Raw genomic sequence first — 24,988 nt, 5'->3', positions numbered from 1 at the left:
ACAATAAGCTAAAAAGAGATTAAAAATTCTAATAATAATAATAATAACTTTATTATTTGTACCTCACCCATCTGACTGGGTTGCCCCGGCCACTCTGGGTAGCTAATAATAACAGTAATTTTACATGCCTGCATATGCTTGCCTAAAGAAATACCGTATGTTTTAAGCAGGCATTGGAAATAGTACAGTAAAGAGGCCTGCCTTTTGTCACTAGGCAAGGAGTTCCAAAGTGTAGGTGCTGCCAAGCTAAACGATTTGTGTTGGATGACCTTAAAACCTATTAACTGGGTTACCATAAATCAGAGAATCCAACACAGAACTCTAAAATTGGCCAGCAGAGCTGTACAAAAGATCAAGCCAGATAGAATTAATTAGTACTCATATTGCACAGGTGAGAAACACTGAGGCTGGGATCACAGGGCCAAGGTTTTTTTAAAAAAAAATTAAAAAGATTTCATTTTAATGCTACAGCCACCATACAACAAAGCACCCAGAACACCACCAGCAAATTCCATGATTTATTTTCTGGCCATCCCTATGTATAAAGCATAAAGGTTCACTGGTGGCTAGGAATGGAAGAGTCTGTCATTGTCACTTTCTCCCACTTCTGGGTAAGTTTGTGATTTATTTTTTAAGTTAATGAAAATGCATTAGTCCATATTTCTCTTTATATCTTTCTCCCAATATACATCTCTTAATAAGCAATGTTTGCCTAATATATGCTTTTGCAACCAATTTCTCCTAACATTTGCATGTTATTTTCACAAACATAAACACTTATGCACACTTACCCCAAAGATACACATTTTTGGCTTGGAGAACTGCAAGATTCTGAGAAATGCAAAATTCATTTCGATCTGAGCTTTAGGAAAGTGAGAATTAGGTAGCTTTGCATTAAGATGCAACCCGAACTGAATTTCTTACCCACACCTATGGATAGCATAACAATAGCAGCAACTACAGTATAAGTACAGTACACTGCCACTGGCAGTATCCAATTCTTGTTACACAGAAACCATGGAAGTGCTGTTGATTGAACTTGGACCTTTATACATGCAGAGCATGTGCGCTGCCAATGAGTTTTGGCCTCTGCACTATAATACACAAATAATAAACAGTTTAACAGCCACACACCTGGCCCACATCTGTTCAGCAAGTGCCTTAAGAGCAAAAGACACTCTGCAACCATTCTTAGTTTACATTTACACTCAAGAAAAGTAGATTTCAGGGGCTACCCTCCCCATACAACAAGGAATAATCACTTCTGAGCAAATAGCTGGGATAGGGCTCAACTTAAGCCCAGGCACACCAGGGGTCAGCCCCAGCACCTGCCTGCAATTCCAGGGCTCAACTGTGACTATACAAAGCAAGCACAGACAAAAGTGCTCCAAAGTAGCTGCAGAGTGCATTATTATCTACCACCATAGCTGCCAAGTTTTCCCCTTTCTCGCGAGGAAGCCTATTCAGCATAAGAGAAAATCCCTTAAAAAAAGGGATAACTTGGCAGCTATGTCTACCACCGGGCAATTGGTGATCCTGGGAACAATGGGTATTAATGGAGACTGCCTGACCAGAGGGTGCCATTCCCAGACAAACAATCACTCCTCTATCTCTTTGTTTCTCTATGTATATAGCTTGCTGCTTCTGCTGGCTTTCAACGTTGTGTTATTGTTATGACGGTAACTACACAACACATTTATAAACACTTGGTACCCACTCTAGTAAATCAAAGCAAGCCCATCACACCACCGACAACTTAGGAATCCTAAGTGCCAAGGCTCTTGTGCTGCCAGGATTTTTTTGAAACCCAAAAATATTGTGGTGTTTATTTTTTAATGGATAGTGAAATTTGTGAGTTTGGACGATCATGCCAAAAATCGGGTGAAGTCACGTCAAAGTCATACTTCACTATGTTGATTCAAAACGGTGCCTGGTGTCCAAAAGTAAACAAAGATCCACACCTTGAGAACCCCTGTGCTGAGTTTGGTGATAGTATCTGAATGTATAGCAAACAGACTACTTTTCAGAATATATAATAGATACAGATAAATTACTGCAGCGGTGGAGAATCTGCAGCTCACAGGCCTAGTTAGGTCCATCAAATATCCCAATTTGGCCCATGAGACTGTTATGGCCAAGCCCATGTGCCTCAGCACCTGACTTCAGGTGTGGGTGGGGCAGGTAAAGATGCCAAAGGGGGGGGTTGCAGGCACCTGATTGCTGAGTGGCTGCTTGTCAATGCTTTGGAGAGGGCGAATAAGGTTTGGAATATTATGGGAAAGTATTCTGAAATCTTGGTCACGGGGCAATTTTAATACAAAAGGGCGGGAAGAGTGACGTCTAGAACAGCATTCCAGAGCCTGATGCCCTCCAGACATCAGATACTTGCATCAGTCCCAAAGCTGGTCTAGAAAAATACGGTAAAGCAGGCTCTTTGGAGCTACATTTCCTTAAGCTGCAACATCCAGAAACAAGATCAACTGGCTTCCATCTGCATGCTAACTCTCCAGGTGGGACACACTTCACAGACCTGTCTGGATATTGCTAAGCATTCCAAGAGGCAGCTATTCACCAGAACGTCTTCCTCTTTTTTTTCTTTGAAGATGTGCCTCTCAAACGTCTGTGTTGTGTGTGGCAGAAATATTAGCAAGTTCATGCAGTAGGTTACCATAAGTAAGTTCTATCTTAAGAGAGGAAAACGCTAATGAGACACACATGCTTTGGCAACCTTTCAACTGGGAGAAAGAGCCAAGAGAAGGGGGGGAGAACCGCACATCCAATTCCCCAACTCAAAAATGTAGGGTTATGTCAGTTATCCTGATGTAGCAAGAACCCAAATTGCTCCAGCCTGCAATTTGTTTGCATGCTTAACGAGAGGCTGAAGGAAGTTGAGAGAGAGACAGAGAGAGTCAATGACCGCTGGCAAGATCAGGGGCTCCTGATTCCATCTCCATTTCAAGTCTTGGTTTAAGTGATCTTTATAAACAAGAGCAGGGTTGTTCTCTGCGGTGGGAAGAATTTTGCAGCCCCAGAGAAACACAATGTCCTGGAATGACTCAAGACAGTTAGTGAGCAAATGGAACTGAAGCAATCTGGCCTCCCCTTCTTTATGTACTCCCAAGACATTAACCCAAGATGGCAGCCTTGATCTTAAAGCAGAGGTGGGGAACCTCAGGCCCAGGGGCAGAATGGATCCATCCAGGCCTCTCTGCCTGGTCCCTGGGACTCTCCCAAGCCCATGCCCTCCCCAGACTCCTTGAGTGCTTTGGCCTGATGTTCCAAATATCAGTTTAGTAATCCCAGTCCTAGAAAAACAATTTTTACCTCCTGCTTTGGAGCCACAGCTGCCCCCCATCCACATGGAATCCTTCAAGACGGGAAGTTGAAGAATATATTTCCTGCCTGCTTAATAATAATAGCCTAGAGATGCACAGCAGCAAGGAAAGTGTAGAGTGGCCCATGGCTACCAGCCCATTTAAGCTCTGTTGTGCTAACCAAGGCCTGGTTCACCTGCGCAAGAAAATAAGGTGAGGGAATCCTGAGGTGAAACAGCAGAGTGTGCCATTTCAGAGTGCATTCCTTCCCACATAGAAGGGGGGGGGAGGAAGAACAATTCATGCATGTGAACAAGCTAGCATATCAGGCGGAAGGATTCTAGCTCAGCTGCCTCCCTGAGTGCTAGTACAGTGGTATCTCTAGTTACGAACTTAATTCTTAACCTGAAACTGTTTTTAACTAGAGGCGTGCTTTCACTAATGGGGCCTCTTGCTGCCGCTGTGCCGCCAGCAGACGATTTCTGTTCTTATCCTGGGGGCAAAGTTCTCAACTCGAGGTAACTCTTCCAGGTTAGCGGAGTTTGTAACCTGAAGCGTTTGTAACTCGAGGTACCACTGTATTGTTATAGGCAGGGTTTTTTTAGGGTTTCTTTTTTTTACAGGTCACAAAGCACTAAAAAAGAAAACCCACCTGAGGCCCCAAACAGACCACCCTAACACCACACATTTAAAGCTCTATGACAGCACTTTGAACTGCCATGGCTCCGCCCAAATAATTCTGGGAGCTGCTATTTGCTAAGGGCACCAGAGCTGCAATTTCCAGAGTTCCCTGTGAAGTGGGGTTTATTATTAAAATGGGATGGTTGTTAAACCACACTGAAAATTGTAGCTCTGGACAGGAATAAGGGGTCTCCTAGCAACTCTCAGCACCCTTAACACACTACATCTCCCAGAATTCTTTGGGGGAAGCCATGACTGTTTAAAATGGTATCATAGTGCTTTAAGTGCATGGTGTGAATGTGGGCCTGGTGTAACACATTCTGTCGACTCCTTCATTCTACTCGTTGTCCCCAGTTGGGGAAGGCTGATCTACTGCATGTCTAGAGATGGCCTCAGTCAATAGAGCATGAGACTCTTAATCTCAGGGTCGTGGGTTCGAGTTCCACGCTGAGGAAAAGATTTCTGCATTTCAGGGGGTTGGACTAGATGGCCCTTGGGAGCCCCTTCCAACTCATTCTATGAAGGAACTTGCTTTAAACCACCCCGAGGTAGAAAGTCAATTTGAGATCCTTTTCGTCTAGCTAACACGGGGCACAATCCACTGGGACAATCCTCCTGTGTAGAAAAAGCAATTCTGTGAACCATGCTCTTGCACAATGCCGGTTCATGTCAGTGGAGCTTGTTCAAAACCATGTCCCAGCTGATCAGAGCAGGACCACCGTTCATTGTCCAACTCACTAGTACTGCCCAAGCTCATCCAAGGCTCACCGAGGGGTTGGGGAACAGAAGAATGGAAACCACAGGTACCTAAAAAGAGACTGGAAACTTTTTAAACAAAATCTGGAGGACTCAAAAGAACAAAAGGTTGCAAGATAAGGAACAGCCTGGCATGTTATGGCATGTTAAATCAGGAAGATTCCTTATATTGCACCCTTGTCTCCCTGCAACCTCCCCCCACCCCAAAGTCTCTCCACAGTGAAAGTGAAGATTTAAGGGCTATAATGGATAAACATTGTTAGGTCTTGTTTTAAAGGTCAGCTTGCAATTACCCAGCAGTATCACACAAGGCCAGTTAAAATTTACCCCACACATCTTTGTTTCTATCAACAGAGCTGTTTTGGTCCAATTATTGTTTGCTCAGCAGTTAGGCCATTTTGCGAGCTTAAGGCCTTAAAATGCCATTTGATAAGCCGTAAAGAGTTTCCAACCCTAGGGCACATGTAAACACAGCTCTTGCTTCAGGTTTTGTTTCCATGCCATCTCTGTAAAAGCATATTTTAAAGAAATGCATACACAAACAACCCCCCCCCCCAAAATCACTTTCAGTAAATTCTGCCCCAAGCTTCAGCCTTGTACATTGCCCTCTCATGCCCGTCCTTTATTCTCAAGCCTATGGGAAAAGTATAACATGAACCAAGATTATTGCCCTTATTTTGTGTTCTCAGACGTTGGACAATTCAGTGACATTTTTCTTCTTGCAGAAGACCAGAATGTTCTAATTATTATTAAGCATGTGAGATTGAACCTGACCCTGAAAGTTTATACAGCCAGGGATCGGCAAACCTGCCTATTTCATTTTTGCTCGGTTTCTCATTTTTCTCAATCTTAAACTCAAGTCTGCCCCATTTCCACAAAAATTTCCAAAAAAAATTTTTAAGGTCTGCATGAAAAGCCATACACTTTTTGAGGATTCTTTATACAACAAAATAGTATCAGGAAAAAAACAAGGGAAAAGGGTAAGATAGAAATTTTAAATCAAATAATGGAGAATGAGAAGAAATTAATTTAAAAACCAAATGACGTGAAAATAAACCAAAACATTAAGATGTTGCAAAGCCGGTTTGCAATGATTATTAACCAAGAAGTGGAATGGAATATAAAAAGAATGAGACAGAAAAGTTTTGAGCATGCAAATAAATGAGGTAAACGGCTGGCTTGGCAAATCCAAAAAAGAAAATCCCAAAAGACAATTAACAAAATAATATTGGAAGGAAAAGAAGTAGAGAATCCGAAAGAAATTAGAAATGGCTTTGTAAATTTTTATAAACAGTAATATATAAAAAAGCTGGAAAGGAAAATGCAGATAGAATTGAGGAATTTTTGAGGCAAAAAGGAGTGCAACAAAGCCCGACAGAAAAGAAAGAGCAACTGAACAAGTTAATAGAAATTGAAGAAATCCAAAGTGCAATAAAAGAACTAAAAAGCGGAAAAACACCAGGACTGGATGGATTTACTGCGAAATATTATAAAGAGTTGAAACACACCCTAATTGTACCGTTAAAAGAAGTAATGAATAATATAGTAAGGAGAATTACCAGAAACATGGAAAGAAGCATATATTACATTAATACCAAAACCAGATTCTGATTTATTACAAGTGAAGAATTATAGGCCGATTTCATTGTTAAATAATGATTATAAATTATTTGCAAGTATTTTGGCAAATAGATTGAACAAAATATTGAATGGAATAATACATAAGGCCCAAGGAGGCTTTCTTCCTGGCCAACAAATGAAAGACAATATAAGGAACATTGTTAACATTATTGAATATTTGACTGCCAGGAATGAAAAACAAGCAATATTAATGTTTCTGGATGCAGAGAAGGCCTTTGATAATATATCTTAGGAATTCATGTTAAAGAATTTGGAATTAATGGATATTGAACAATCATTCATAAAAGGAATAAAAGCGATATATTCTAATCAAAAAGCTAAATTGATAGTAAATAATGTAATAACAGAAAATATTGAAATCACGAAGAGTACAAGACAAGGGTGTCCACTGTCACTATTATTCTTCATATCAGTATTGGAAGTCTTCCTGAGAACTATAAGGAAAAATGAAAAAATAAAAGGAATTTCAGTCGGTCAGAAGAAGATTTGGTTTTAACAATAGAAGAACTCTTAACCAGTGCTAAAGAAATATCAGAAGAAATAGAACAATTCAGACAAGTAGCAGGCTTAAACTGAATAAAAAGAAAACTAAAATGTTAGTTAAAAATATGAAACAAGATTTGGTGGATATGTTGCAACAGCAGATTGGTATAGAAGCAGTTAAAAAGTTAAATATTTAGGAATTTGGTTAACATCAAAGAATATAGATTTATTTCAAAATAATTATACACCGATGTGGAATGTAATTAAGAGAGATCTGGAAATATGGGGAAGAATGAAACTATCCCTATGGGGTAGGATGTCTGTTATCAAAATGAATGTGCTACCAAAGATGTTCTTTCTGTTTAAATCAATTCCAATATCAAGGGGGCAACTATATTTAAGGAGTGACAGAAAATAATTTCAAGATATATCTGGCAGGGGAAGAAACCAAGAATGAAATTTAAATTACCAACAGATATTAAAGAAAGAGGGGGGCTTCGCCTTGCCAGACTTGAAATTATATTACAAAACATATTGCCTCTGTTGGTTGAAGGAATGGATGTTGTTAGAAAATACAGATTTGTTTGATTTAGAAGGTTTCGATAATAGATTTGGGTGGCACGCATATTTATGGTATAATAAAACAAAAGTTCACAAAGGATTTGGTAACCATATATTTCGAAGATCAGAGGTTCCTAGAAGATTGGAGAAAATATGTGAACTATTTGAAAATCAACTGTAATGAACAGATTATGCTAGTAGGACTGCAAGAAGTTTTGTAAGGAGGACTATATGAAATATTGCAGGGGAAATTTATGGAAAGGATTATTAGTTATGGATTAGTAAAAGTAATAGTGAAAATAATGAAATGTAAGATAAGTGGTGAAGCTTGAAAATCATCAGACGTTGTTGATAGAAGTCCTTGGCTTATAGCCAAAATATTGTGTAAGATAAGAAGAGATGTTATGTAGTGTTTGGAAATTTATGCAAAAAATTAATAAAAATATTTTTAAAAAGAAAAGAGAAAAGCCATACACTTTTTGTGCATTTCTCCTAATACAATGTATTTTTTCTACATTATTTTCATGGATATACGCTAGTTTTGCTTGCACACTTCCCCTGTATGCTTTTGTGTGTGTTTCGTCTGAACAACTGCATAGCAAAATTTGAAGAAGCGTGAATTCCAAACGATAGTTGCATCATTCCAATTTCCATATCTGTTCAGGAAGAACAAACGAGGTAGGTTTGCATTAAAATGGGAACACCAAACATTTTTTTCTCCCTCATCCTTACATACAACTAAACTGAATTCCTACTTTAAAATGAGACCAAGTATTTTGGTGACCCAAGCACCCCAGACGCAATCCTGTAATTTCAGAACTCTGTTACAAGAGCCTTAATCCTTTACGAGGCCCAACGTGATCCGCCTCATCCAAGGACTATTGCAGAGTCAAGCCTTTTGATCTTACCTGCCTGCCAAGAATGAGCTCCGGGTAATCTGGGTGGGAATATTTTTTGGCAGGAGAACAGCTGGCAAGCTCACAAAAACGCCTCTTCATAAGAGATTTAAAACCATTCACTGAGAGCTACAGAATGTAGTTTCTCCCACCCGCAAATCTCTTCCCAGCTAATGTTGATAATTTGGACCAGCTACTGTTGTGTAACATTAGAACACTTGATGTACTCGGGGCTTCTGCTGGAAGAAGCTACAGGTGCAGAACAGCTGGTTAGATGTAGGCTTCTAGCCTAAAGGTGTTGGTGAAAATCACAGCAGCAGAGCCAGAATATAAATTTCAAACAGCCCAATATGTCAAATGTTACAGATTTGACTGTATGAATCTATTACATTCTGCGCTCCCCCAAACCTTTTACACTAGCTGCATAAGAACTAGTTAACTGAATGCTGAAAATTCAGAGGGAAGTCCTAATCCACAAGAGGCCAGACACAGCCACCCGTAGCTACTGTCATTCTGTGGCTACAGCCCACTTTACACTAGAACTGCACCCTTCAACTGGAACCAAGCCGTGGCACCTCAAAAGACTCTGTAGACCACAGAGCATGAGGTCAGAAGTTGTCTCATTGCCACATCGTCTTTGACTCAGAGTATACATTAAAATACCACCTTGCTTGCAATGACAAACCTAGACAGCATCTTAAAAAGCAGAGACATCACCTTGCCGACAAAGGTCCGTATAGTTAAAGCTATGGTTTTCCCAGTAGTGATGTATGGAAGTGAGAGCTGGACCATAAAGAAGGCTGATCGCCGAAGAATTGATGCTTTTGAATTATGGTGCTGGAGGAGACTCTTGAGAGTCCCATGGACTGCAAGAAGATCAAACCTATCCATTCTTAAGGAAATCAGCCCTGAGTGCTCCCTGGAAGGACAGATCCTGAAGCTGAGGCTCCAATACTTTGGCCACCTCATGAGAAGAGAAGAATCCTTGGAAAAGACCCTGATGTTGGGAAAGATTGAGGGCACTAGGAGAAGGGGACGACAGAGGACAAGATGGTTGGACAGTGTTCTCGAAGCTACGAACATGAGTTTGACCAAACTGCGGGAGGCAGTGCAAGACAGGAGTGCCTGGCGTGCTATGGTCCATGGGGTCACGAAGAGTCGGACACGACTAAACGACTAAACAACAACAACCACCTTGCTTTAAAGCAAGGTGGCCAGAAGGAGACGAGCTGTATCCCCCATACGTAGTAGATAAATCTTGGTCTGTGCTACTTTCACAATTTATCGTTGGCATGGCAGTTGAGATATTTATCTCCCCCCCCCCTCTCACACACGCGCCACAAGACAGGCATCCCCAAACTGCGGCCCTCCCGATGTTTTGGCCTACAACTCCCATGATCCCTAGCTAACAGGACCAGTGGTCAGGGATGATGGGAACTGTAGTCCCAAAACATCTGGAGGGCCGAAGTTTGGGGATGCCTGCCATAAGACAACTTTGACAGGTGAGTGGAAGCAGCCACTTGCATTTCATATGACATCATATTATGTCAGGTGGTTGACAAGTGGATGGTCCCACTCATCTGTCAAAGCTGGTCCACTGGGGCAGAAAGTGACACATTAAATCAGGCATAGGCAAACTCGGCCCTCCAGATGTTTTGGGACTACAATTCCCATCATCCCTGACCACTGGTCCTGCTAGCTAGGGATCATGGGAGCTATAGTCCCAAAACATCTGGAGGGCCGCGTTTGCCTATGCTTGCATTAAATGATGCACTTCAATTTCAAACCTGCCCTCTGCGGGGATCAGCTACTTGAAAAGCCAATCCAACTGTGTATCAGCCCCACATATGATGTCTGGTGTGGGGCAGGCAGTAGTCATTTTTGAAAAATGGCCTGGTAGGCCAAATTTGGCTTAGGATTCTGTGAAACTCAGCATGCTCCTTTACCATCAGAAACCAATATAGCAAAGAAGGTATCTCCTCTCTGAGTTGCATGTCTTCTAGAATAAGCAATGGTAAAAATGGGCAAAACATTCAAGGGAAGTACTGTAATAGTAGAATAGAATAGAATAGATCTTTATTGTCATTGCCCCCTTGCGGGAACAACAAAATTTCTCGGTTGCTATCTCAACTCAAATAGGACACTCCACATAAATTAAAATACAGTGGTACCTCTTCTTACGAATTTAATGCGTTCCGAATGCACATCCGTAAGTAGAAAAAATTTGTAAGTCGAATCCCATAGGAATGCATTGGGAGAAAAAATTCGTAAGTAGAAGCAACCCTATCTAAAAATTAGAGAAAATCCTATCTAAACCGCATCCAAGATGGCGGATGGAGTTCCATTCGTAAGTAGAAACATTCGTAAGTAGAGGTACCACTGTACTGATAAGCGCAATACAATACAGAACAATATAACAGATAAATAAGATGACTTCAGAGTCCAGAGTTTCCATTTAAGGCCAAGATTGCTCTAGGAAAGAAACTGTTCTTGAGACGGCTCATTCTTGCCTTCATTATTCTATATCTCCAACCCAATGGCAGGAGCTCAAAGAAACGATGACCAGGATGCGATGGGTCTCTCTTCTGCCTTGATCAGACCACATCTGGAGTCCTGTGTCTAGTTCTGGGCACCAAAATTTAAGAAGGATATTGACAAATTGGAATGTGTGCAGAGGAGTGTGACCAAGATGATCAAGGGTCTGGAAACCAAGCCTTATGAAGAACGATTCAGGGAGTTGGGTAAGCTCAGCCTGGATAAGAAGAGACTGAGGGGGAACTAGGAAAGCTATCTTCAAATATCTAAAGGGCTGCCACATGGAAGATGGCGCAAGCTTCTTTTCTCCTGCTCTGGAGGGTAGGACCCGAACCCATGGTGGACTCTCTTTCATTGGACGTTTTACAGCAGAGATTGGGTGGGCATCTGTCAGGGATGCTTCATTTGAGATTTCTGAATTGCAGGGGTTTGGACTAGATTACCCTCTTGGTCTCTTCCAATTCTACAATTTTATAATTCTATGACGGAAATCGCTATCTAAGACTGCACAGGAGATTTAGTAATAAGACATAAAGGAATCAAGGCCAGGGATAGTCCCCACTTCGTCATACTTGGTGACCTTGCACAAGTCACTATTATCTCCTGGCCTAATCAAAACCTACCTCACAAGGTTGTTGAGCACACGCAATTTGAGAACACTGTGTACATCACACTGCACTTCTTGGAAGGTTGACATGAGAACAAATGTGATAAACAACTTGCTTAGAGAACTCCCAAACTTATTGTGTTCATTAACCCCTCAATAAATTTATACTAACATTATCATCTCTATTCATGTCACTGCCTCCCGCAGGAGGACAGCCAGTTTCCTGGTTTATGGCACACCATTAAGATTTGCAAATCACAATTCCACGTCAAGATGTGTGGGAAGACCAAAGACCTTGGGTGGAATTACAACTGATGGCCAGATTTTAATCTCGAGAACATCACACTCACTTTTATCCTAAGTAGAAGAGATGCAAAGCAAAACACATGCCTTGTGGTTTTTCATGGGGGAGGGGGGGAGAGACCATTAGCTCTTTGCTGGTCAAGGACTGGCTATGCATCACACACTCCTAAGCCCCAGGCTGGCGAATCTAAGTATGTGTACTTAAATTAACACATCCCATTGCTCTGACACCAAGGGCCAGCTGGGTAATGAGGCCACTCAATAAACAGCCAGCTGAGTAATTTGCACTCCATTCTCACCTTTTAATACAGAGGGGGTGGTTTTTAAGTTCTTTTTGCCTAAAAGGCATTGCAGTGTGGGGTGGGGTGAGAACAGCATGGCCCTTCTTGGGAAACCTACCCTAGAGGTCCCAGTAAGCAGTGGGATCACACAGCTGAACAACCCAAAGATGAAGTCACATCTTTGGTGTATCCCAGATCAGATGCAGCAATTCATCCCAGATTTACAAAAAGGTTTTCTAGGTACTTTGCAAATATGTTGGTGGTGGTGTTTTAAATTAAAAGAGCACAAGACAGATTGTAAGCCTGCTGGCAGAGAAACTAATACACCAGGGGTTCCCAACAAAATTTTCTCGAGGACCCCTCATCGAGCCGCTATTGTGACAAGGACCCCCATTAATTCCTAATCCTAAAATTAAAAAGAGAGAGCCAAATTAAGAGTCTTTTTAGTTACAACAGAGTACTCCATCAGTATACAGTTAGTTTTAATTTTCAGTTCTAGACCACATTTTACCAGCTTCTTTACAAGAATATCATGGGGCACCTTGTCAAAGGCCTTGCTGAAATCAAGATAGGCTATATCCACAGCATTCCCTTCATCTACCAGGCTTGTAATTCTGTCAAAAACACAGGATTTAGCCTGCACTGGTCTTGTTTTGAAATACAAGTATTGAAATAATGTACAGTTCCAATTTAACCACTGGCTTGTTTAGTTCCCAAATCTTTCAATACTGCTCTTGGCTCAAACACCACCAAAAAAATAAATAAATCAACAACATGTACTTGAAATGCATACTGTATTTGGACAGCAAATAACATTTAAAATGTGCATTTTGAGAGAAAGGCCCTTTAAAAAAATTCATGTTTAAATGTGAATTTTCCTGCAGACTTTTAGAGAAAAATCTGCAGGCTAATATGGATGGACTCATGACTTGAACATATACAGAACTGATATTAATGAGAAATATACTTATTTACTTGTCCCTGTTATAGGGAGTAAGGCAATATAGGAAAGAGGTGTGAAAGGCCCCCTAATTTCATTAAATTACCAAGTTTTAACTTGTACTGTTCAGATACTAAACTAAAGCAGTAGCCGTAGAATAAAGGACCCTCACAATCAGCTATCCCAAACCAACTCATGCTTAAGGCCCATTGAAATCAATGAGGTATAAATCTGTCGCAACTCACTTGGCCAAGAATGCACGCGGCGGCAGCGGTCTCAGCGGCTCAGGAGCCCTTCGGGCAGCGCGAACATGCTGGCTGCCCTCAGGAGCTCGGTGGCGCCGCGCCGCGCGCCAATAATGCCTCGCCGGAAGTCCAGCAGGAAGCTGGAAAGATTCTCCCGCCGCAGCTGGACTCCGCCCCCCTGAGCCCTATTGGCTGGCAGAGGGGTATGATGCAGCGACGGGGAGGGGCTGGTGCAGGTGGGCGGGTGGACTCACGGGGGAAGGGTTCGGCTCCCACGCAGCAGCGGCTGCGGTTTGGGTGGCTTTCTGCTTGTTTGGGGGCTGATTTGGCGGCGCTAGCACGTTCGCCGAGTTTAGGAGCTCCGCGCCGCCATCTTGCCTCGCCAGAGTCCCAGTCTTGCGGACCCCTCTTGCATAGCTCGCGGACCCCTGGGGGTCCGCGGACCACCAGTTGGGAAACACTGTAATACACCATGCAAAAAAAAGGGGGGTGGGGTGGAAGGAGAGAGAGCAAGAAAAGAAGGAAATTCAGGCAACAATCCTTCATAAATAATAATTCTCTGTTTGTTTTTACAAACTTATTTTTAGCAGCCTCAAGTGCTATTTTTTTGTTTTTTAGCACAGTGGATTATAAATTATCCAAAATTACATAAAACATTACATGGTGGCTTTTTTATTTGAAAGAGGCTTTGAAACAGATGCTTTGGGAGAAAGGTTGATGTAAAAACGATTAGGTTTGAGGTTACATTTGAATGTGAAGTTATTAGACATTTTTTACCTGGCCTATTGGTGAGCTTCAGGCTACCTTAAATTTTGATGTAGTTTATATGAATTGTTAATTTCAGAGGAAAACAGAAATGTTGTGGCATGGGTTCTTTTAGGTGTTACATATGTATTTTTATAAGGAATATAAACAGGGCTTTTTTAAGCTGGAACCCACCGGAACTCAGTTCCAGCACCTCTCAGGTGGGTGCCATTGCCATTATAAGAGAACAAGGGAGGAGTTCACGATGAGTTCTTGAATCTTCAAGAAAGAAGATTCCACCTAAACATTAGGAAGAACTTCCTGACAGTAAGAGCTGTTCGGCAGTGGAATTTGCTACCAAGGAGTGTGGTGGAGTCTCCTTCTTTGGAGGTCTTTAAGCAGAGGCTTGACAGCCATATGTCAAGAATGCTTTGATGGTGTTTCCTGCTTGGCAGGGGTTAGACTGGATGGCCCTTGTGGTCTCTTCCAACTCTATGATTCTATGAGTTCAGGTACCTCTTTTTCTAGAAAAATAGCACTGAATACAGGTATAAGAATATATTTTTTCTATCACCCAGAATTACTGCATAGATTGTGTATTGCTCTGTAAGCTGCTGCATCTAATACTGCTTGCAACTAGCTGGAACATGTCAATACTTGTTTATATTGATGCTGTGAGTTGCATACATATGCTAAAGTATTCAGATGTTAAGTGATTAGGTTTCATTAGGTTTCATTCAGTTCTCTGTTGTTGTTTAGTTGACTCTTCTTGACCCCATGGACCATAGCATGCCAGTCTTGTCAAACTCATGTTGGTAGCTTCGAGAACACTGTCCAACCATCTCGTCCTCTGTCGTCCCCTTCTCCTTGTGCCCTCCATCTTTCCCAACATCAAGGTCTTTCCCAGGGAGTGTTCTCTTCTCATGAGGTGGCCAAAGTAGTAGAGCAGGCATCCCCGAACTGCGGCCCTCCAGATGTTTTGGCCTACAACTCCCATGATCCCTAGCTAACAGGACCAGTGGTCAGGGATGATGGGAACTGTAGTCCAAAACATCTGGAGGGCCGAAGTTTGGGGATGCCTGTATTAGAGCTTCTGCTTCAGGGTCTGTCCTTCCAGTGAGCACTCAGGGCTGATTTCCTTAAGAATGAATAGGTAAAATAAGTAAAATCACTCACTGCCTCCATTTCTTCCCCTTCTATTTGCCAGGATGTGATGGGACCAGTGGCCATGATCTTGGTTTTTTTGATGTTGAGCTTCAGACCATATTTTGCGCTCTCCTCTTTCACCCTCATTAAAAGGTTCTTTAATACCGCTTCACTTTCTGCCATCAAGGTTGTGACATCTGCATGTCTGAGGTTGTTGATATTTCTTCTGGCAATCTTAATTCCGGCTTGGGATTCATCCAGTCCAGCCTTTCGCATGATGAATTCTGCATATAAGTTCAATAAGCAGGGAGACAATATACAGCCTTGTCGTACTCCTTTCCCAATTTTGAACCAATCAGTTGTTCCGTTCAAGTAAGTGTGTTGCGTTGCCATAAAGAGTAAGTGAAATACTGACTTTTGAAGTACTTTGATTGTCCTCATGTTTCTAGAATACCATGACAGTATGTTAATTGATAAGTTTCCACTATGTGAGTGGAGAATTATCACTTAAAACTCAAGAGGCAAAATTTCCTCCCACTTATGTAATTGGCAAACAAACTTTATTGTGGTATTAAGATAGGAAACTCAGCTTGAAAGCAGTGTTGCTCCACTTTGGCAATAGATACCCTCCTGTTCCTCTAGCTTATGCCGTCCATAAATTGTATGACAACATGTTATTTCTTCCAGAACACATTCATTTTAATAACTATGCTTGGCACATCTGCAATGTTCTGAAAGTTATTGCACTCCTCCTTGGTTTACAAGAGGAATACACAAAATACTGTTTTCTTTCTGAGTGGGACATCTAAGCTGGAGCACATCATTATATTTAGCAACATTGGCCACAACGTCAAGCATTAATAACAGATCAAAGAAATCTTGCCAATGAACCACTGGAAGGGATTGCTTTCCCTTGTTTTCCCTTTCCCTTCAAGGAAGGGATAATTGTGGGCCCACAAATCAGAGAAATAATAAAAGACAATATATTTGATGATAGGTTCAATGAAGTTGAAGACAGAGTGTGGAAAGCATTTAAATTCATCGTTACAAATTTTCTTGGAAATATTAATGCCAAAAACTATGAAACAATTACCAGTGACCTTCTAGAAGCTTGTAAAGTTATGGGATATAATATGACTCTGGAAATTAATTTCTTTGATACACTTCCCAACCTCTTTCCACCCAACTTGGGTGCTGTTAGCGACAAACAAAGTGAGTGGTTTCACCAATATATTTCTGCCATGGAAAAGAGGTGCCATAGCAGGCTTGCGGATTTCTGCTGGTTCAGAAGAAAATATAGACATAACAAAACCAACAAAATTCTAGGCATGTTCACAATTTAATAAAGACTCCTATTCACAGGTATTTTTGCCTTGCTTACTTAAAAAAATAAATTATGTAGCAAAATAGTAGGGGTGACAGTGAATTCAAAGTCATTTCCAAGTTAAGCACTCTATTTTGTATAAAACACTATATTTTGGTATGTCACGACTTTTTCTGCTTTTTTTGTCACAGTGTTTAGTGTTGTGATATTATACTTTATTTATTATTATTGTACTCCTGTGCCTAGACTATGTGTTTGTGGGTTTTTTTGCTGTAAATTGGTTTAAGCACAGATGTATTTGTGGGAAACGTGATATGTAAATAAACTGACTATGACAAAAAAAAAATAGTCCATTCCGTAACACAGTGGCTAAGAGACTGAGCTGCAAATGAGAAAATCCCCAATTCAAATCTTGCCTAGATTACAGGCTTTGCCCTTTAGTTCGCTGCCTCCTGTTCAGTCGCAAAAAAATGGCAATCTCTTGCTGGAATCTATTACAATGGTTCCCAACTCCTTTTTTACCACCCCCTTGCAATTTGCAGACTTTCAGAAAGAACCCCTTCTGCTCCCATCTGAGCATCTAAAGCAGAGGGAGTGTGCAAAAGTGGTATTTGAAGCAGCCTCCTCCTTCAGACATTGATGTTTAAAGGAGGAGACAAAGTGCTTCAAAAAGGCCTTTTGTAAAGGGCTTTGAGATACCACACTTCCTTCAAATATCAGAGCAAGCAGGTGGGCAGGGGAGTCCCCCTATGTCCTATCCGCTTGCTTAAAAGAGGGGGAGTACTGCTTCAAAGGGCAGTTTTGCCCCAACAGGAGCACACAGGTTGACTGAAAGTTGCAAAGTGCTCTTTGAAACAGCCTCTCCACTCCTTTTAGCTTGTGAATAATTCCCCCCTTCCCCCCAGGAGCCCAGAGACTGATTAAAAGTGCCTGCGAAAGGGGGCAGCAGGGGGTTGATAACTTCATGGCTCCCAGGTTAGGAACCACTGATCTACTCTACTGACCTGGAAGCAATGGAGTACGGATTCGGCTCCCCAACCCTCTCCACTTCCTTAGGCAGGAGGAAGAAAACAGAAGCATTCAGATCAGAGACTTGTTTAGAAATGGCAGGCCTCTCTCTGCCTCACAATAGATGGCTCACTATTGCTAGGGGGGTTCAGGAGGAGATTGGTCGGTGATTGATTGCAAACTGGTGGTTTCTGAGATTTCCGGACAGATAGCCTGGTACTCACTAGTCCCTAACCCTATCTAAACATGAATGCTTACAGAGTTATCCCTTCCCCCAGATCTGGAGTAAGGGTGCTAACTAATATTGCCCTATCTTACAGGACTGTTGTAATGATTACAAAGGCTACCGGAAGGTACTAACCTGTAGAGTCAGGGAAATGGAAAACTGGATGGCTAAGAAAATGGAATGGAGTATTGTGCAGAAGGGCATGATTTGCTGACTTGGAACTGTGAACAGGAGCGCTAGGCATTGCAATATTCTGTGGCTGCTTGTCATTCTGCGAACCAGCTACTGAAGGAGAGAGAAACAGCTTCAGGTCCTGCTTGTAAGCTTCCCAGGAGCACCCAGCTAGCCACTGCTGGAAACGAAGATCCTGGGCTAGATGGATTCAGATCAATCTTGTTAAGAAACTTGAACATTCTAAAGCACTTTTTAAAGATAAGCACACTGTTATTGTTTCAGCAGCGAATGTGAATATGTGAATGCCAGATTGCATGGGGTCACTCTTTTTAAAAAAAGAAAAAAGTGGCAAGCATCAAGGAGGGTGGCAATTAAATCAAAGAGCAAAAGAGACAGCTAACCTGCCAATGGGGCTGCCCCACTTAAGACTGCGGGGCAGGGGGAGGCTCACGCAACTGAAAACTCCTCCAAGCGCTCGCATTCCTTACTTGCAGAAAACCAGCATATCATGATGGAAGCTAGGACATAACCCTCATCCCTGGTGCCTAGTTCCTTATCTCCATGGAAGAGATGAGGGTGCCTTCCATCACCTGAGTGCCCATCTGCAGTTTCAGGTGGTGCAGCCCAGTCACAAACTTACTTTGTATTTCTCTCTAAGAATTAGGCCTTTGAAGGGAGGGAGGAAGCACAAGCTGAACCATCAAGTCACACCCAAATGTAATTCTGCAGCAGTCATTTTGTATAAAGGGGAGGGAGGGATCATGCACAATTTTCCACATAGGGACCCCCCCAAAAAGTTAGTCAAGTGACATTTTATCCAGAATGATAAAAAGGTTTGCTGAAAGGTTTTGCTGCTGCTATTTCAAGGGGCTTACTATGCTATCTTCACCAGTAATGAAAAGACATCCCCTGCACCTAACAGGCAGCGTTGTATATTGCAAGCATTTAAAATGTATGCTACAGGTGTCATTGTGGGGGTTCTATTCTAGGAAAAATTGTGACAGCAAGGAAAGGAGTGGTTTAAATAGGCTTTCAAATGCAACACGCCTTATGGACACACAATGCCACAAGCGGCACCACACACAACTACGGTAGCATATTTGTTTTTGGAACAGAAAAGAGTAATTAATCCTACATAGCAATAGCGAAGTCATTCTCTGCATATGGTTCATTTTATAGCCAAAATGGCACCAATGGGCTTAGGGAACCCAAACGTTTGCAGAAGTACCCCACCCCAAAAATGCAGGCAGGAAAACCCCCAAATGAAGACGGAGCATTCTTAAGAGTGCGTGGAATTCTGGCAGGCTGTTAGGGGAGGAAATGGAAGAAGGAGGGAGGTGAATGGAGCATCTGAAGACAGGGCGTGGCCGGAAGGCTGGCCATCATCCCAAACAGGAGGACCCCATGCCACAACAATTTGCTGCAGAGCCGCACTTATAGAAGAAAGAATTAGCACCCCTGTTAGACGGCTCGGTCATCATCACCACCACAAAGGAGAACAGTCAATTTAATTTTAATCTTAATGCTAGGAACATAAGAAGCTGCCTTATACTGAATCATACCATTGGTCTACCTACTATTGCGTGCACTGACAGTCAGCAGCTCAACAAGGGTTCAGATCTTTCCTAGCCCTGCCTGGGGATCAAACCAGGGACTTTCTGCATGCAAAGCAGATGCTCTACCGCTGAGCTACAGCCCTTTCCCCATGGCCATTTCATTATCACTTGTCATGTGGAACAAATGGCAAGGAAGACAGGGATGTTTATTATTTCCACTTTCAACTCACTGGGAAACTGAAGCATGAAAATATTTCTATTTCTTCAAATAAAAAAGTTAATTTGGTCAAAGCTTTTCGTAATCGACTGCATAAACATATCCAGAGTCTGTGACTGAGCCCAGAAACGGTTAAGGAAGTGCAGCTCTGAATCACCACCATCTACCATACCTGACCAGCAGATACAGGCACAACCCTAACATCCCTTGAAATGTTAGGATTATGCCAGTTCCCACAAACAAAACTGAGTTCCCCAAAAACTGAGTACAGAAGACACTTCTCCAAGTCACATGATTTAAGTAGCTCTATTCGGGATTTTGATCTGTATAGACCAGATATGAGGAAGCCCAAGCCATATACCGTATGCCCTCCCTCATGACTGCAAACAAAGCATTCCCTGTCATGACAGTTTGACTTCATAACAGCAAGAAAGTTGAAAAACAGCAGCAGCTATTATCATAGCACTTGCCATGCTCTCTACTCCATATTCAAGGGCAGGAGCAAGTACTCCCAGCCTGACATTGCTGGACTACAATACCCATCATCCCTGACCACTGGCTATGTTGGCTGTGGCTAATAGGAGCCAAAGTCCAAGAACATCTGGAGCATCTCCATCCCTGGTATACGAAGTAACATAGGAAGCTGCCTTATACCAAGTTGAACAATTTGTCCATATAGCCCAGTCTTGTCCACTCTGACTGTTTGTTGCTGTTCAGTATCTCTGGGAAACAGAAGTGAACCCCCAAGTAGGGCTCAAAACATACCACCACCAGCCCATCCACTAATTAATATTCCATCAGAATTTGGGGGAGAGTGGAAGAGTGAATGGTCTTGGTAACTACGATCACATCCACACCATTCGTTTTTTAAAAAACCACACACCATACCTTTAAGCACACTCAAAACACAAATAATTTCCTTCCAATAGTTCTGGACACTGTAGTTCACCCCTGAAAGAGTCACAGTTCCCAGCAAGCCTTAACAAACGACAGTGCCCAGAATTCTTTGAGGGAATAACAACTCTCAGCACTCTTCACAAACTACATTTCCCAGAATTCACTGCTTTAGTTTAGACAGAAGCAGCTGTGAACTGGCTAAGAAACCTGGAAGGGGTAGAATTGGGTACTCATTGAAGCACACTGTTCATTATTATTGCGCATCAGTATGCATTGTACTTAAAGAGTACAACAGCTCTTCCTCCATCCACCACGGACATGTGGCCCCTGACAGATTACTTCTGAGGGAATGTGGCCCTTGATAGGGGTAACCCACCCCTGCAGCAGGGCATGAGAATCATATAATATTTTAAAAGGCTGCTTCCTTAGCAGAGCATGACTTTGCGATTTCTTGATATTCTCCTCTTTGAAACCAGAAGCGAGTAAACTGTTGCCCTCCAGATGTTGTTGTCCATTTCCACTGGTCATGCTGGCTGAGGCTGATGGGAAATGGAGTCCCATAAGATCCAGAAGGCTATATCTCTGTTCTGAACAGTTCTCTAATATTTCATCAGAACTTCGGGAGGAAGTTGCCTTACAGCTCACTCTTATGCAGAAGCAGAGTAAGTCTGCATGGTTCGATGAGATTTGCATATAGGATTGTCTCTTTTATTTTGCTTCCCTGACCCTGATGTCTCCCTCTCCAACTTTTCAGTTTGGGAAGGGATGCAGCTCAGTGGTGGTAGAACATCTATTTTGCATGCAGAAAGTCGCCAGTTCGGGACCCAATGGCACCCCCGGGTCGGCCTGGGAAGGGACCCGTCTGAAACCCTGCTGAGCCGCTGTCAGTCATCGTGGACAACTCTGAACTAGAGGGGTCTGTGGTCTGACTCGGTAGAAGGCAGCTCCCGATGTTCCTAGGTCTCTTAGGCTGCACCTTAGCCTTGCGTGGATGCACTGTGATATTTTTGCAAAGCATGGTGCAGCTTCTATTAAAACTTTAGGCGACTTACAAAAACAAGTAAGATTAGTGCAACCATTTTTAAATAGAGCCGGCTCATTTAAAAGGGTGTGTGTGTGTGTGTGTGTGTGTGTGTGTGTGTGTGTGTGTGTTTCAATGGCGGTATGAGTGCTTATGTCTCCGTGTGTGTGTGTAGATTTTGTCCGCCTGTCACCAAAAACTTCTGCCGGACGCTGCAGCCACTCTCCTGGTCACGTACGCTTCTCTTTCCTGCCTCTCCCGTCCCTACACAAAAGGGGCCCCTGCCCCTGAAGTGACCCCGGCTCCTTATTATCCTGCCCCGATGCACCTCACGCGCTCCAGCCCAGAATCAGGGGACATCCGGAGCACCCCCAGACCAGGGCGATGGGCGCAGCAGCCCAATCTCCCTCTCCGAGAAACGCCTCTCTCTTTGAGATCTGTGAGCGAAGAGATCAGAACCGGAGGCGACGGGGGCGCGCGCCTGCTTGCCTTCCCGCGGACTTACTTTTATGCCTGCCGCTGCTCCAGCTCTGCTTGGCGATGCTGGGGCTCCGGATTATGGCCCGTCCGGCGGACTTGAGGGCGTCCATGCGCGCTGGTGTCGCTGCCGAGGCCGCCCGGACGACGACGACGACGCGCTCGGTTCTTTGGAACCGCCTCCAGAAACTCTCTGAAAACTTTTCTTTTCCCTTTCCCTCTGCGCGCGCGGCCCGGATCGCCCCTCCTTCCTGCCCGGCTCGCTCCTCCTTCGTCGGAGGGAGGCGAGGGATGAAGATCGCGGGGGGGGGGGCAAGGCGGGAGGGCGAGCGAGGGAGGCGGCCCCGACGCCGCCAGAGACTTCTCTCTCTTGGGGTTAAGAGGGCATTGCCAGCTGGCGCGCAAAGCAGCCGTGCGCCGGTGCCAGGCGGGGAAAGGCACCTCTCGCGCCGGGCCTGCTGCGTGAGCAACCAGCTCGGAGAGGAGGGAGGGGGCGGGAACAGGTCCAACAGGCGATCTCGGCTCTCCGGAGCCTCCTCGTAACCTGTGGCTGCTCCTGTCATCATCCCAGGACAGATGGCCGCCTTTTCGAAACTTCCGTTGCTCCCGTGCCTTTAACAACAGCGTTGCCAGCAGCTAAGCGAAACGCGCACAGCGAGGGCGCGCGCGTAGTTTGGCCTACTCGGCCCCACCGGATTCTAGCAGGGCGTCGGCGAGGCGGCGGGTTTCTGTCCCACTTCAGCCGTTAAGCAGCACCGCAATGGGGACTAAAAAGCTGGATTGGTGCGGGCGAGGAGGCTATCCAAATGCCCTTAAAAATATCAGAAAATACCAAAAAATATCACAACATCTCTAGCAAGTTTTGCATTCCTGAGAATGCCTCGGCTCTATTGGTAAAATTGTATACGGAAAGTTTCATAAAATTCCGACCAAAAGCCTGAAAATAATTTGTACCTCTGCCATAAATTGCATCTGTTGCTACCGTGTGTACACAATACTTTCCCCTGTAAAAGGTTGTTTCCAGTCCATACCATATTTACTGACTGCATTAATTTGATGCATTAATTGCCCTTAACACTTCATTCTTATGGTGAATAATTGAGCCTTTAGAAATGAGTAAAACATTAATCGAGAGTATCGGACTGAAAGAGATAATCCCTATACTGTATAAATATCAGTGTTATGAGTTATGACTTGGGGAGGGTGAGGATAGGCAATAGGCCGAGACCCTTCTAATTTCTAGATCCAGCAAGGATTCAAATTCCTGGAATAGCCAGGCTAGCTTCCTGGTGAGATAATGGCCTAAGTATGGGTCGTTAAGGTAACAAAGATCTGTGGCAGACATAAAATGGGTGGGTCCCCTTCCTTGCTGGTAGTTAGAAAAACAAAGGCCAGTGTTGAGGTATGTGGGCTAGAAGCCAGAAGCAGCATGCTGGCTGGGAACTTGGAGGGACAGAGCAATGCTTGATTTCTGTTTGAATCCAAGGTTGGGACTATGTAAGAAGTAAGACCCTTTGGGAATGTTAATGCTATGAACCCCTCCATTGTTGACTCAGGTTGTAGATCTGTGTAAATAAACCATAAAGACACCACAGTCTCTGCTATGCCTCATCTTGCACCACTGGGAGATAGGGGTGGTGTGCAACAATATTCAATATCCTATCGTGTATAAATTTTCTAGATTTATGCTACTTCAATCTATATGTCACCTAATATTGTATGTGGATTGATTGCGCCTTCCACTTTGTTGTTCCAGTACAAAAGGAATACACTCAGTTTCATCTTTCTGAAGTTCAACTCCTTGAAGACATTCATACAATATAACTATTATATAGAGATGGAGTGACTCTCCTATGAGGAAAGGTTGCAGCGTTTGGCACTCTTTACTTTAGAACAAGGGCGAGTAAGAGGCGACAAGATAGAAATTTATAAAATGATGCATCGCATTGAGAAAGTAGATAGGGGAATCCCCCCCCCCAATAACACTAAAACTTTTGGACATCCAAGGAAGCTGAATGTTAAGAGGATTCAGGACAGATAAAGTACTTCTTCACAATGCACATAGTTAGACTGGATCTCCCTCTCTCAGGAAGCAGTGATGGTCACCCACTTGGGTGGCTTTAAAAGAAGATAGAATAAACTCATGAAGCATAAGGCTATCCATGGCTATTGCCCATGATGGTTATGCTGCTTCCACGTTCGGAGGCAGTCAGAGGTGTAGCTAGGGGAGCAGGGCACACTGGGCGCCACACCGCAGGGGCGGCACTTACTGTGGGGCCTGCAGTGTGGGGCATGAGCCATGCAGTCTCCTGGGAAATGGCAGCTGAGAGGGAGGCAGTGGGCAGACTCCCTGCAAGCAACGCGGGCCTGGAGCGGCTCAGGCACTGGGATTCCACGCCCCCTGCCCCCCATGGGCGCCTTGTCCTGCCCGCCCAAGCGGCTAGCTACGCCACTGGATTCAGTAATGCTTCTGAATGCCAGTTGCTAGAAACCTCTGAAGGGAGATGGCTCTTGCGGGTTTCCTATAGGCATCTGGTTGACCACCGTGAGAACAGGATGCTGGACTAGATAAGACGACTGGCCTGATCCAGCAAGCTCTTACATTTTGGTAATTTACATCCCATTATTATTATTATTATTATTAGGACACAGGTGGCACTGTGGGTTAAACCACAGAGCCTAGGGCTTGCCGATCAGAAGGTCGGCGGTTCGAATCCCCGCAACGGGGTGAGCTCCCATTGCTTGTCCTTGCTCCTGCCAACCTAGCTGTTCGACAGCACGTCAAAGTTGAACGTAGATAAATAGGTACCGCTCCGGCGGGAAGGTAAACGGCATTTCCGTGTGCTGCTCTGCTTTGCCAGAAGCGGCTTAGTCATGCTAGCCACATGACCTGGAAGGTGTACGCCGGCTGCCTCGGCCACTAAAGCGAGATGAGCACCGCAACCCCAGAGTCGG

The 24,988-nt window shown here is 43.6% G+C and overlaps 1 protein-coding gene across 1 annotated transcript in view; it reads right to left on the bottom strand.

The window, feature by feature from the left end:
- Positions 1-23,617, bottom strand: part of LDLRAP1 (low density lipoprotein receptor adaptor protein 1) — a 74,497-nt gene extending 50,880 nt beyond the window's left edge. Inside the window, exon 1 of the mRNA XM_035118289.3 lies at positions 22,062-23,617. Coding sequence (XP_034974180.2) covers positions 22,062-22,599 — 538 coding nt within the window. The 5' untranslated portion in view covers positions 22,600-23,617. The remainder of the gene's footprint in view (positions 1-22,061) is intronic.
- Between the last annotated feature and the right edge of the window lie 1,371 nt (positions 23,618-24,988).

The sequence above is a fragment of the Zootoca vivipara genome, chromosome 6, assembly GCF_965207765.1.
Source record: "Zootoca vivipara chromosome 6, rZooViv2.hap1.1, whole genome shotgun sequence".
Taxonomy (NCBI): domain Eukaryota; kingdom Metazoa; phylum Chordata; class Lepidosauria; order Squamata; family Lacertidae; genus Zootoca; species Zootoca vivipara.
This window is presented reverse-complemented; position numbering and strand designations above follow the sequence as displayed.